This window comes from Pectinophora gossypiella, unplaced genomic scaffold (assembly GCF_024362695.1).
Source record: "Pectinophora gossypiella unplaced genomic scaffold, ilPecGoss1.1 Pgos_34, whole genome shotgun sequence".
In the NCBI taxonomy this organism is placed as follows: Eukaryota; Metazoa; Arthropoda; class Insecta; order Lepidoptera; family Gelechiidae; genus Pectinophora; species Pectinophora gossypiella.
In genome coordinates, this window is record NW_026063244.1 from 555,538 (window position 1) to 567,747 (window position 12,210).

At 42.4% G+C, this 12,210-nt stretch overlaps 1 protein-coding gene across 1 annotated transcript; it reads right to left on the bottom strand.

The window, feature by feature from the left end:
- Positions 1–47: 47 nt before the first annotated feature.
- LOC126381066 (uncharacterized) lies at positions 48–11,001 on the bottom strand. Its single transcript, XM_050030608.1, has 5 exons — positions 10,882–11,001; positions 7,863–8,031; positions 2,343–4,473; positions 985–1,774; positions 48–128 (listed from the first exon to the last, which is right to left on the bottom strand). The coding sequence occupies exons 1-5, from the start codon at positions 10,999–11,001 to the stop codon at positions 48–50; spliced, it is 3,291 nt and encodes a 1,096-aa protein (XP_049886565.1).
- Between the last annotated feature and the right edge of the window lie 1,209 nt (positions 11,002–12,210).

Here is a 12,210-nt window from a genome sequence, read left to right on the forward strand (position 1 = left end):
TGGAGTCATTATCTTGAGGGCGATACATCGTCGATGATTCACGATTATTACGCGCGGGCGGTTGCGCGGGAGGCGGCGGCGGTTGAACAGGACGACCGCGGCCCCGCGCTGATAACGGACGACGACGACTAGTGACGGCGTGAATATCCGAGCACCTACCTTCATTTTGGGTTCTTTCTTGTTTTATTTCATGTACTTGATGATTCTCCGACTTAATACTCATGGCTTGCATTCTCGACATTTCTGCTAATTTACATATTTCCACTGCTTTTGTAAGTGTAATGTCCGGTTCTCTTAATAATCGTTCTGATAGTGAAACATCTTGAATTCCACAAATTAATCTACTACAGACGAGGTCGTTCTTTAAACTTTGGAAATCACATTTGGATGCTATTTTGTTTAGTTCAAATGCATATTGTTCAATTGACTCCATTTCCTGTTGGTCTCTTTTAAAAAACTTCTGCCTTTCTACAGCTAGATTCTTTTTCGGTATGAAAAATTGATCAAATCTCAGCAGTACATCTTTTATTGTTTTTGACTCCCCCGTAAATTGATCGTAAATTTCGCGACATTTATCACCAATAATATGTAGCAATATATTTATTTGCACTTTCGGATCTTTCTTTGATAATTCGCAAGCTTCATAATAAATAAAAATATTGAACGCTGATTTCCATTTTTCCCACTCTGTACATAAATTCCCTGATGTCACATTCACTAAACTATTTTCAAAAATGAACTGTGGCGGCGGTTGTAATACGGTCTCCATCCTTCTATTTTTCTCACTTCAGTTTTTTACTTCACTGTTTAATCTTCTTAAATCACTATTATTTTCCTTAAAACGTATTTATTTCGAGCGTAACTGGGCCATGTTTTGTTATGATGGGAATTGCGTCAATCAAACTCCGGTGTTGGGCAGAGACTAAATATTTATTCAAAATAAAGGTACCTACATATAAAAATAATAATTATGAAACCACCTACAGTGGGTGGCTTCTTTCGTTCGTTACCTCTCCACAGGAACATTTGACCCGGTCGATCTTCAGGGCGAATCTTTACTTGTAAAAACATCTCACGTATGTCGGCGGTGACGGCGACCTCTTTCTCCCGGAAGCGATAGAGAATTCCCGGTAAGGCTCGCAGTAAGTTGGGTCCATCTAGGAGGTGATCGTTCAGGCTCTCTCCTCTCGACTTGGCGGCTGCGTCGAAGACTAGGCGTACCTTCCCTGGCTTGTTAGGGTTCGTCACGGCGAAGTGAGGTAGGTACCATGACTTTTCGTTGTCTCTCACGTCTCCGTTAGCTACTGCGGCGTATCCCTTCGTGAGTAGGTTCTCTATCTGGCTTGTGTAGGCTGCCTGGAATTCGGGGGACTGATCCATCTTCCTCTCGATAGTCCGCAGTCTCCTGAAAGCCATCTCATAGCTGGGCGGCATGACTAGTTGCTCGTCTCTCCATGGCAGGCCCACTTGATATCTTCCGTTGACTCGTTCGATGGTTTTATTGAAGATGTCGATCGCTCTCTCTTCGGCCTTCCTCGGCTTCCTTATCAAGGCAATTCCTAGGGCGTCGACGTCGTAGTGTGTTTTGATGAGCGCGTTTAATTCCTCATCTTCATTAGCGAAGTTCCTCACGTCTTTTTCCGTCTTGGCGTGTACGTGGAGGACTAGTTGATCCTCCCCTCGGTACAAGCTCCGCGGCACCGTGCCATGGTATCGTCCATCCCAGCTCGGTGCGTGATGCGATGGGCTCGTAGCGTTTGCCGATGAGGATTTCCTTCGAGATAAGTTCCTTTAAGGGAGCTGTTTAAAGAAATAAATATACTGACGGTCGCAAGTCAATATATTTATGAAAACATTATGTATGTGCGTAAAAATGTATCTCTCCTTCCGAGAAACTGTGAAAGGCATACTTACAATATAAGGAATAAAAATAAAATTGTTGTTCAAAATTCTAGATTAAGTAAATTAAATTCATCTTTTTTGGGGTTATGTATACGTTTTTACAATAAAATACCAGATAATATTTTAAATTTGTCAGAGAACAAATTTAAAGCTCACGTGAAGCTTACTTTATGTAAAAAAGCCTATTATAAGATTAATGATTACCTAAATGATAAAAATGTCTGGTATTGAATGTGTTCCTCTAGTTATTAAATAACTTGTAATGTACCCTCATTGATTTAAAAGATGTGTTGCTGTTGCAGTTTCTTGTCATTTCTTCTCCTCAGCCATAACACCTTGCGAAATGACGTAAATTCAAAAATGTTACATTGACCTTCAACAAGTTTATCCATGATAATTACGTTGAATAAATGATTCTGATTCTGATTCTAATCAGATGCCAGTTGTCGGCGCCGATCAGTAGGCTCGGGCGCGCCGATTCGTAACTCATGTCATCGAGTGGTAGGTGCTTCAAGTGTTCGTATTCGATGAACTTCCTTTTCACCGTCTGGCTTCCGATCGTAAGTTGTTTCACCGTGTGGGCGGTGATGTCGTGAAACTGCTCTTCATGTTGGCCTCGTACTTCAATCTTGACGATACGACTTTGCGTCTCCTTTTGACTCGCTGTGGCACCGTGTATGTGTAGCGGGCTCACATGTCCTCTGGCGCCGAGGTCGTTCGCTAGGCCTTCGTCCATGAGCGTGATGGTAGCGCCTTCGTCTAGTAGCGCGTACCTCTTCAATACCGGGCACACCTTCAGTAACACCTTGACCGGGCCGCTTGTAGTGGCCGACGCGGACAAGACATTTTCCTCGTTTACTGGCGGTGACTTCGGTTGAGTAGCTGCGGCGGGCGACGTGTCCATATGCAACGTACTGTGGTGAGGTAAGAGACAGTTTTCTATTCCGCACCTCTTTGCTTTACATGTGAATCTCCTGTGCTTTCCGTTGATGCACTTGAAGCATATTTTCTCTTCTTTCACCCACTGCCATCGTTCGTTGACCGTCATCCTCTTGTATTTCTTACAATCGGGTACGTCGTGGTTGCCGCCGCAGCATAGACATCGTTTTGTGACGGCTTCCTTTTCTCTCTCGACGGTCGGTGCGGTGGGTGTTTCAGTGGTTGCGTAGACTTTCACGTCTTTACGTGGCCTTTCACATGAAAACGACTTCTTTTCTTGATTGTTGAAAGTCTCCTTCAGCGACTGGGGCGATGTGGCGTATGAAAATCGCATCGCACGGTCGACCTCACGTTCCAAAATTCTTGACAGGGTTGCTATCTCGGCTTCCGATGGGTCTCCGTGTTCGTAGGCGAAGTCATACCACCTAGACTTGAGATGTGGGCTTAGCTTCTCGATGACCTCTCGTGTGAGCATGGGGTTTCGGAGATATCCTCTTTCATCGACGCCACCTAATACGCATACGATGTTCTTTAACTTGACCGCGAGGGTGTTCAATTCGCCCGCGGACGTACCGGACTTAGGTAACTTCTTTATATCTTCCAACGCTCGTTCGATCAACATCTCTGGTCTTCCAAAACATTGCTCCAGTGTTCGCATAATCTCGTCGGGGCTAGTCGCCGAGTATAGTAGCGCGGCGACTGTCTCCTGTGCTTTCCCTCGTAGACAGTTCCGTAGCCGTGCGAGGTTCTCGTAGTCGGAATACTTGTACATCGTCGTAGAATCCCGCATGGCCGCCTTGAAGGGTAGCCATTCCGTCGCGGCGCCGCTGAACGTAGGTAGCTCGTGGGCTCGGCGAGGCACCGGACGTTTATTCACGATCTTTTCTAGCGCTTGTGCTATTCTATCGACCGTGTCCTCTTCTTTATTCGTCGCATGAAAGCTCGTACGTTGATTAGGAATAGGGCTAGGCGGGCGTAGTTCCGTCTCTTTCCCTCGTGCCTCTCGATTCCATCTTCCATCTCGCTCGCTCGCGTGCGAGTTTCTCGCGCATAGAACAGGCTCCATACTGTGCTTAGGCGGGCGTCGTCCCTCCCCCCGCGGCTGGCTGTATTCCATTTCAATCAACCAGTCGTGGACGCGTTGCTGTTCCTCCGTGTGCGTTTCAGCGGCGATTTCCTGTTCATCGATTTGGCTTCCTCTTTCGCTTTCTTCCCTTATCATTGCGACGCTCCGTTCAAGTTTCGCCTTGACCTTGATGGCTTCTAGACGGAGTTCCTGCTGTTTCATTTCAGCTAATTGTATCTCCGCGTCGAGCTCGGCTTGTCTGATGCGCGCCGTCGTACTTGCTGTGGAGCGTATCGATCGCACGGAGCGGTTACTTGCTCTGACAGGCGGGACTTGCACCTGCCCCCCTTCCGTGGACGTGACGAGTCGTCGTTGCGGGACAACCGTGTTCGCGGACGCTGCCGACGTGCTGGCAGGCTGTTCATCGATGTGCATGGCTGACGTCGTGGTGCGCGGGAGCGCGGCCGTGTCTCTCTCGATGAGTACCATTGGCGCGGCGGAGGCGGGCGCGGACTTCTCTCTATCTTCAAAGGTCTTCTCTCTGACTTCAAAGGTGTTCTCTCTAGCTTCAAAGGTGTTCTCTCTAGCTTCAAAGGTGTTCTCTCTAGCTTCAAAGGTCTTCTTGCTCCTCGTGATGGGCATTCTTCGGCGTAAGCCAGAAGCTACCGCAGCCTCGAAAAAGGCTATACGGCTAACTCGTAACCTCGAAAAAGGCTGTGCGAGTAGCGACTCCCGCTTCAAGGAGTCACTTTTCCGTCCTAACGGGCGTATGATGTGCACACAGCCTCCCGTTGGCACCGTTAGGCGGACAAGACTGCGCTACCTTGTTGAAATTAGGACGTTGAAACTAGAAGTTGAAATTAAGAATATATCGATGTTTTTATATCGATGTTAGACCAATCTTCAGTCTTGCGGTTCTTGATTGTTCCTCTTCCCTCTTCAGACTTCCTCTTCCCTCTTCTGACTTCCTCTTCTCTCTTGAGACTTCCTCTTCTTTTTTCCGTATTAAGAGTAGGCCTTCTTTCTTGAGAATTCGTCTTCGTTCTTGAGGGTTCGTCTTCTTTCTTGAGAATTCGTCTTCTTTCTTGAGGGTTCGTCTTCTTTCTTGAGTATTCAGGTTTCTTCTATCCGACGACGAAGGACCACCGCTGTTGCTTATGCAGATTTTATTTGCTGGGACTGAAGAAAACCCGCGGTGCAAGTGAAGATCCGGTTTATTTGTCAAACCACATTAAAGATAAGATAAGATAAGATAGATCTCAGTGAGAAGTAGAGAAGAAGTAATTCGTGTCGTGTCCAATCGGATTCTTATTGGGAATTTTCGGTCCGGAACTAGCAGGCTGTGCGCGCATTACGTCGGCCAATCAGGAGCGCCGCGCCATGTATCCGCTCCTCGCGTCGCTCCCCGCGCCATGCCCCGCGTCGCTCCCCGCACCGCTCCCCGCGTCGCTCCTCTGTTTCGTGACGTAATTAGCGAGTCGTGCGTGAATTTTCTTAGCCCGCGACCTCCTCTTCTCGGCTGTCCGTAACAGTAAGTATGAGTGAGACAACATCATAAAATAAATACAATAGGACGATTGGCAACCGGATGAACTTTCAGTCAGTTTGCCACTTTGATCTTCAACGTGCGCACGCGCTTTTCTCTGTTCTGAGACTCTATCCTGTTCATTCTGTTGTATTTGTTACCACAGTTGAGTTTGTTAATATTCCTGTTGAGTTTGTTAGTATTTTTGTTTACTTTGTTAGTGTTATTGTTGAATTTGCTGTTGTTATCTTGGCAAGATGTCCAGTCATGTTGGTACCTGGCAATGTTTTTTTTTGTGGTGTAAGCACTGTTCGTGGCCCGCGCCGAAGATCTCGGCATCCTATACAGTCTTACTTGACAACTGAAGATTATATTGCGAGGCACCCCATCCTGAATTATGCTCGCCACTTATTTTACGATCGAGAGCTAAGTATCTTACTTGAACATTGAAAAATACAAAATCTCAGTATGCAGTGTACCTGGTATCTATATTATAGTCCCTGGTCAGTAATTTAATTCGGCTCGTTTCTCAATCGTGCTTTTCATAATCGAAATGTCATATGAAAAAAATTCGTGTATGGAAATATCCCACTTTATCGAAGCTCTTTCATTATGTAGCGTCTTAGACGAAGTGTAATCAAAGCAAAACATTTTTAACAGAAAGTCGTGAACTTAATTCTATTATAATAAGCCAGAGATACGTTTTCAATAGATTTTATAGCCAACTATTACCACTTATATGTATAATAAATGATATGTTCATTTTTTTGTAACAGTAGAGAGTAATCAGTTCATATTAATGCAAGCACAACGGTAAGGCTGTTTTTTCATCTGACATGTGCTACATTGCTAGGTTTAATATCCACCAATCAGATAATTGGGCCTGATTCTGATCGGCACAATGAATCCGATTGTATTATATGCAACGTAGAATCTAGCATGTTACTGGTGGAAACGCAGTCTAAATGTGACGTACTTGCTTCATTATTGTTGGAACAGTATTATTATCGTTTCCAGCTAACTACGCAAGACCGAATATGCCACATTTAAAAGAGGATGTGAGGATTGCTTTCGGCCTGATAAATGCCTCCGGAAAACGGGTGACAGATCACCCACTCGTAAATGAAATAATCAACGAAATATAACATTAAGCACGACGCCCCAAACTATCTGTGCGAGTTAGTAATACAAAACAATTTAAATCAACGCAGAGCCGCTTTCCAAGCTATAAACTCAAGTGAATGCTTTGAACAGTTTCCCATCTTATCATATGAGGATCTGGTGATAATGTTTCTGGGGCCGTATCAAGTGACGCAGGCAAGAAGCTACTTTGGCGAACACCTAAAAGAAAACGGAACGGTTTTCGTTGAAGTGTATGAAGATTTTGAAGTTGACTATAATTTAAATCAATACAACATAGTAGCTTCTGATCCTTGGCTGACAAGAGCTAAAATATACTCGAGGCAGCAGAGCAACGGAATTTATTTTGTATATATCTTGCTAGATATTAGTTTGGAAAGCAAAAATAAACTTGTCGGTCACTATTGCAGCTGTATAGTTGGAAAACGGAAACTCGGGTGCTGTGCTCATGTCATGTGCATAGTTTGGTATATGGGATGGGCTCGGCACCAAGAAATCCCCATTCAACCCCCTGCTGCCTTTTTAGATCAAGTTATTATTTCTGATGAAGAAGAAGATTGATTATTGAAGAAGAAGACTGATAATCATTATCCTAATAGGTACGAATTTGTATAAAAAAGCCTATTTGTATATACACTGTATGTATTCAATAACAATTATTATTGATTTAATTTTTTGTATCATCATTTCACTTTGTATCATATTTTTTTACATAATGAACGTATGATCCAACCGCTTAAAACTACTATAGCTTCTCAACTTGTATAGCCGGAGAAAAGAAGCTGCAAGAAAAACCTTAAAATATTGTTATACAATTTAGTAATTAGGCTGCCTAATACCAGTTCCCTGACAATTAATCCCATGTATTCATATCATCTAAATAATCACTAATCTTTCAATAATAGGTAACCTTTTTTACGAAGTTTCTGTTTTATTACTATCTTAAAACTGTTCAAATGTAAATTTGAATGTCGATGGGAATTTTATTGTAAAAATGTATTCATTGCCCCTTAAAAGATTTAGATTTTTTTAAGTTTATTCTGGGTATTAACAATGTGCCAATCACTATTTTCCAAAGTTTCTTGAACTTCAAGTTCACTAGTACTCTCCTGTCCTGAAAATTCAGTTGTGCTACCTAGTGCAGATGGATTGTGTCCCTCCGATGATTCCTCTTCAGTAAGGATAGGTTCGTGTGTGGCATTTTTGCAAGCTTTGTTCCAACTGACCTACTGGCCATGGTTGGCATAACTTGCACAGTTTTATTACTGTAGTAAGGCACACACTGAATACCTTTATCTTGTGTAGCTGGCACAGGTTCTTCCCAGTTTAATCCAGAAGGCATGACACTGCTAAGATCCAGTCCAATATTCCTTAACATTACAGGCATTTCAGGTTTAAGCCTTGGCTTTGTTACTTTATTCTCTACCCAGTCCTTATAATTCAGTAAATCTTCCTCTAGCTGAAACAAATTCATAATTGTGAACAAAATGATTTATTAACAGAACAACATACTAGTTACAAACAGTTCATGGCTCCTGTTAGATGTCCATAATTAGACATTTAAATTGTTGATTTTATAGTAATGTACTTACATTTAAATGATCTTCGCATATTATATATACTACCAGATTTCGGAACAATTGATTTATTTACTGCGGAACACCACTGCACTCTCACCGATTTCGGTACATAAAAAAAGTGCTTGTTGGGATTTTTCATTACCGTATTTTTGCAGACGGGAACAATACAAGAAATGAGAGGATCTAATTTACGTGGTTGCACATTCATTTTTTATTAAGTAATGGGGAAACGGGAATTTAATCATTTAACCAATATCACAAACAGACGCTGAATGATGACTTAAATGACAATGACATTTGACATCCCCACAGACTATATCAAGCAGCTATTATTTTAAATGCGCATGCAAAGGTACATTACATTATACTGCCTTCATTATATCAATGGCAGAATCCAATTTTCAAAAAAATATTTTTGTAACTTCTGGTTGAAAAATTTTGACAAGTAAAAATGCGTGTCTTCTATTAAAGAACTGTACCGCTATTCGAAACCTAATAATATTAAATTATGAGAGTGGCAACACTGTTTCTTCTCTGATTAGTCGATGGTTACTATACCTGTCCTTTTCTAGCATCATCTATCTCTGTCATGCCCCCTACTCCACCAGGCAGGCACTTGGGGGTATTTTATACCCCAAGTATTATACTTACAGCTATCAATATTTTTAAAATTTAACGGCTCTTGCCGTTCGTTATTACAATCGTAGAAATACAGGTCCTGACATATTATTTCAACAACATGGACGAGTTCGTAAATCCGGAACCAACCACCTTACAAGCGGGCACGAAAAGGCAGGCTTCTCCCATGCCCAGAGAAGCCAATAAACGACCCCGCGTTAGCGATACAGAGGTTTATAAACAATTTGGTTGAACAGGTCAGTAATATTCAAAACTGTTTGCTAGGCCTAATATATAGAAACACACTGACCCACAACACTCATCCACCCGAAGATCTAACCCCTTGCGAAGGCAATGAAGATGTTCTATCTCTTCACAGCAGCGAAGAACTATTCTGTGAGGGGGAAACTGATGTAGAACCCGGGATATCTACATTATCTACCCAAAACCTTTCCCACAACAGCAATCCTTCCGTGGAATACGAATTTTCTTTCGATGTCAACACTACAGTGAAAGATCCGGACACGCCAAAAACAGAGCCAGCGCGGCTAGAACGTTTAAAATCCATTCAACATTTTGACTCACCGGATTGGGCTGACGTCCGCTACGCTGATACTCAAAAACGCTATTGTTCGGTACCAGGTTTTAGCACTCGAGTCTTCGCGCGATCGTGTAAGCGAGCGGGTGCAGAAAAAATGACTACCGAGTTTTTAAAGTGTTCACAATGCAATATTGTCATTAACGAGCTATTATGCTTTGTACAAGATAAAATTAATATAATGGACGAAGAAAGCATAGTGCGTTTGTGTGTCAGTGCGTTTACTACCTCGGAAATTGATGAAGGAAAGGCGCTTCTTTTCAAATCGATCTCCACGACGCAAAGAAATATATCACGGCGTAAGAATAAGGAACAAAAGGACATCGAGGATATTATATGCACTTTTAAGAACACAGATCCAGAGAAAACACCTATTTTTGTCGATCGTGAGTTACGAAAATTGCCCCCCGTGACTTTCGATCACGTAGATGTGAGTAGGTTATTGAAAGACATTATAATACTGCAAACCGAAGTGAAACACATTAAAGAGTCATACGCCACACTTGAACAATTACAGTGTATCAAGTCTGAATCTGAAGATTTGAGATACGCGTCATTAATTAACGTTGCCGATTTCAACGTAAACAAAAGAAGAGGTGCACATAATCCGTTGGACAGTGGTCCGGTCGGTTTTATGAATTTATCCGTTGACAGTCAAACGGTTGTTACGCCTGTGAAGCAGGATTTTAGCAGCGCACGAACGACTTGTCATCTGCGGTCTCACTCTTCCTCGCATCTAAAGTCTAAGACGCGCTCGAATGGCGTCTTGCTCCCACAACACTCAGCGGAACCTGTAGCAACAAAAGAATCGAGCGCGGTGGACACCTGTGCGGTATCAGCTGACTACTCAGACCGGTTATCTACGAACTTAGCAAAAAACGAGACTGATAAAGAATTAACTGTTGTTACCTCGGCGATTAGCGGCGCTCAAGTAAATATAAACAAATCGTTTGCGGCTGTAGTTAGACATGAAGAAAAACGGAATACGATAGATTCTGAATGGATACATGTTGAGAGAAAGAAAAGTAGGTATAGGTACAGATCAGAAGGTATAAGAGGGAAAGCTGAAATCCTACCAGAAGATAAGTTTAAATCAGCTGATTTAAAGATATCATTATTTGTTTCAAATGTTCACAAAGACACGTCGGAGAGTGACATAATTAATTTTATACAATTAAAAACAAATGAGAAAGTAATGCTACAACAGATAAAAATGAAAAATGATCGTAATTATAATGCATATAAACTAATGGTGCCAAAGCATAAACTATCATTGTTTTTAAATGATGAACTGTGGCCAGACGGCATAATTTGTCGTAGGTTTATGCCTTATAGAAATAAAAAGGCCAGCGATGGTCCAGCACAGAAAGATACAAATTAGTTATGAATAATACAACTTTAGTAACCTATAACTGTAAAAATATCAAGCGTTCTATTGACGGCGTGAGAGAGTTATGCGGCTTAGCTGACATAATTGCGCTCCAGGAGACTTGGTTGCTGCCCCATGATCTACCTTTCCTGGCTGGCATACATGAGGACTTTGGGAGTACAGGAACGTCTGCAGTGGATACATCGGCAGGTCTGTTAAAGGGTAGACCATACGGAGGAGTAGCGCTTTTATGGCGTAAGACATTGTTTCAATCTGTGAGGATAGTACCGTGTGCGAACCCGCGAATTACGGCAATACACATTACGACGAACGACCGACCCGTATTAGTGCTCAGTGTATACATGCCGATAGACACTGCTGAGAATGTGCCGGAATTTACTGACTGCTTGAGTTCGATTAGCGCTATTATTGAAGAAAGTGGGGTTGAGTCCGTATTCATTCTTGGCGATTTTAATGCGCACCCTGGCGAGCGTTTTTTCAGTGAGGCTATGGTTTTTGCGGATGAGCAAGATTGGTATTGTGCGGACATAAAGAAGTTACTAAATTCACCCGATAACTTTACTTTCATAAGCGATGCTCATGGTTGTCAAAGGTGGTTAGACCACTGCTTTGTAACCAAGGCTGCTTGGCCCTGTGTTACTGATGTATACATAAAGTATGACGTATACTGGTCTGATCACTACCCCATGGTAATTAATTGTGATATAAATTTAGTTAGCCGAAAGTCAGTATTGAATAAACTAGAACTAAACAAAGTTATCTGGGGAGAGAGAACTGAAGATCGGATTGGTATGTATCATGATTTATGTAATTCTAAATTAAAATATATCGATTTTCCGGTGGAAATGCAAGTTTGTAGTAGTAGATATTGTAGTGATTGCAACCACCAGAGTATTATTGACCGCATGTACCGTGATATTGTAAATATTTTGTGTGAGTCCGCGACTATGTCTTATGTAGATGGGACAGCCAAACGTAAACCTTTGGCAGGATGGAATAAACATGTGGCCGAGGCTCACCGTTACGCCAGGGTTAAGATCAACTTGTGGGTGTGGTATGGAAAGCCAACGAATGGCTCGATTTTTGAGGACATGATCGCGGCACGTAAAGTTTTTAAGGGTAGAGTAAAGTGGTGTCAAAACCACCAAGAACAGGTGAAAATGGACTTGATGGCAGAACACCACTCTAAACATGATTTTAAGAGCTTTTGGAAACACACTAACAGGATGAATGCCAGGCCTGGTGTACCTGTGAGCATCGAAGGCGTGACCAATCCAAAAGAGATAGCAAATATATTTGGAAGATATTTTCAAGTTACATCTTCATTGGGGCCTCCATGTCGTGATGCTGATGTTAAGAACCTAGATTTTGAATTTCGATCCGTCGTGACAGCTAACGTTATTAAATCTGTTCTTAAAAAAATGACCCGAGGTAAATCACCGGGTCATGATG

Coding starts and splice junctions, on each gene's coding strand:
- LOC126381066 (XM_050030608.1), bottom strand. CDS start 11,001: ATGTCTTACGCCATAAAAGCGCTACTCCTCCGTATGGTCTACCCTTTA. Junction 8,032..10,881: donor ATGTATGCCAGCCAGGAAAG/GTAGATCATGGG, acceptor AATTTGTTTCAG/CTAGAGGAAGATTTACTGAA. Junction 1,775..2,342: donor CTGATCGGCGCCGACAACTG/GCATCTGATTAG, acceptor CTTATCTCGAAG/GAAATCCTCATCGGCAAACG.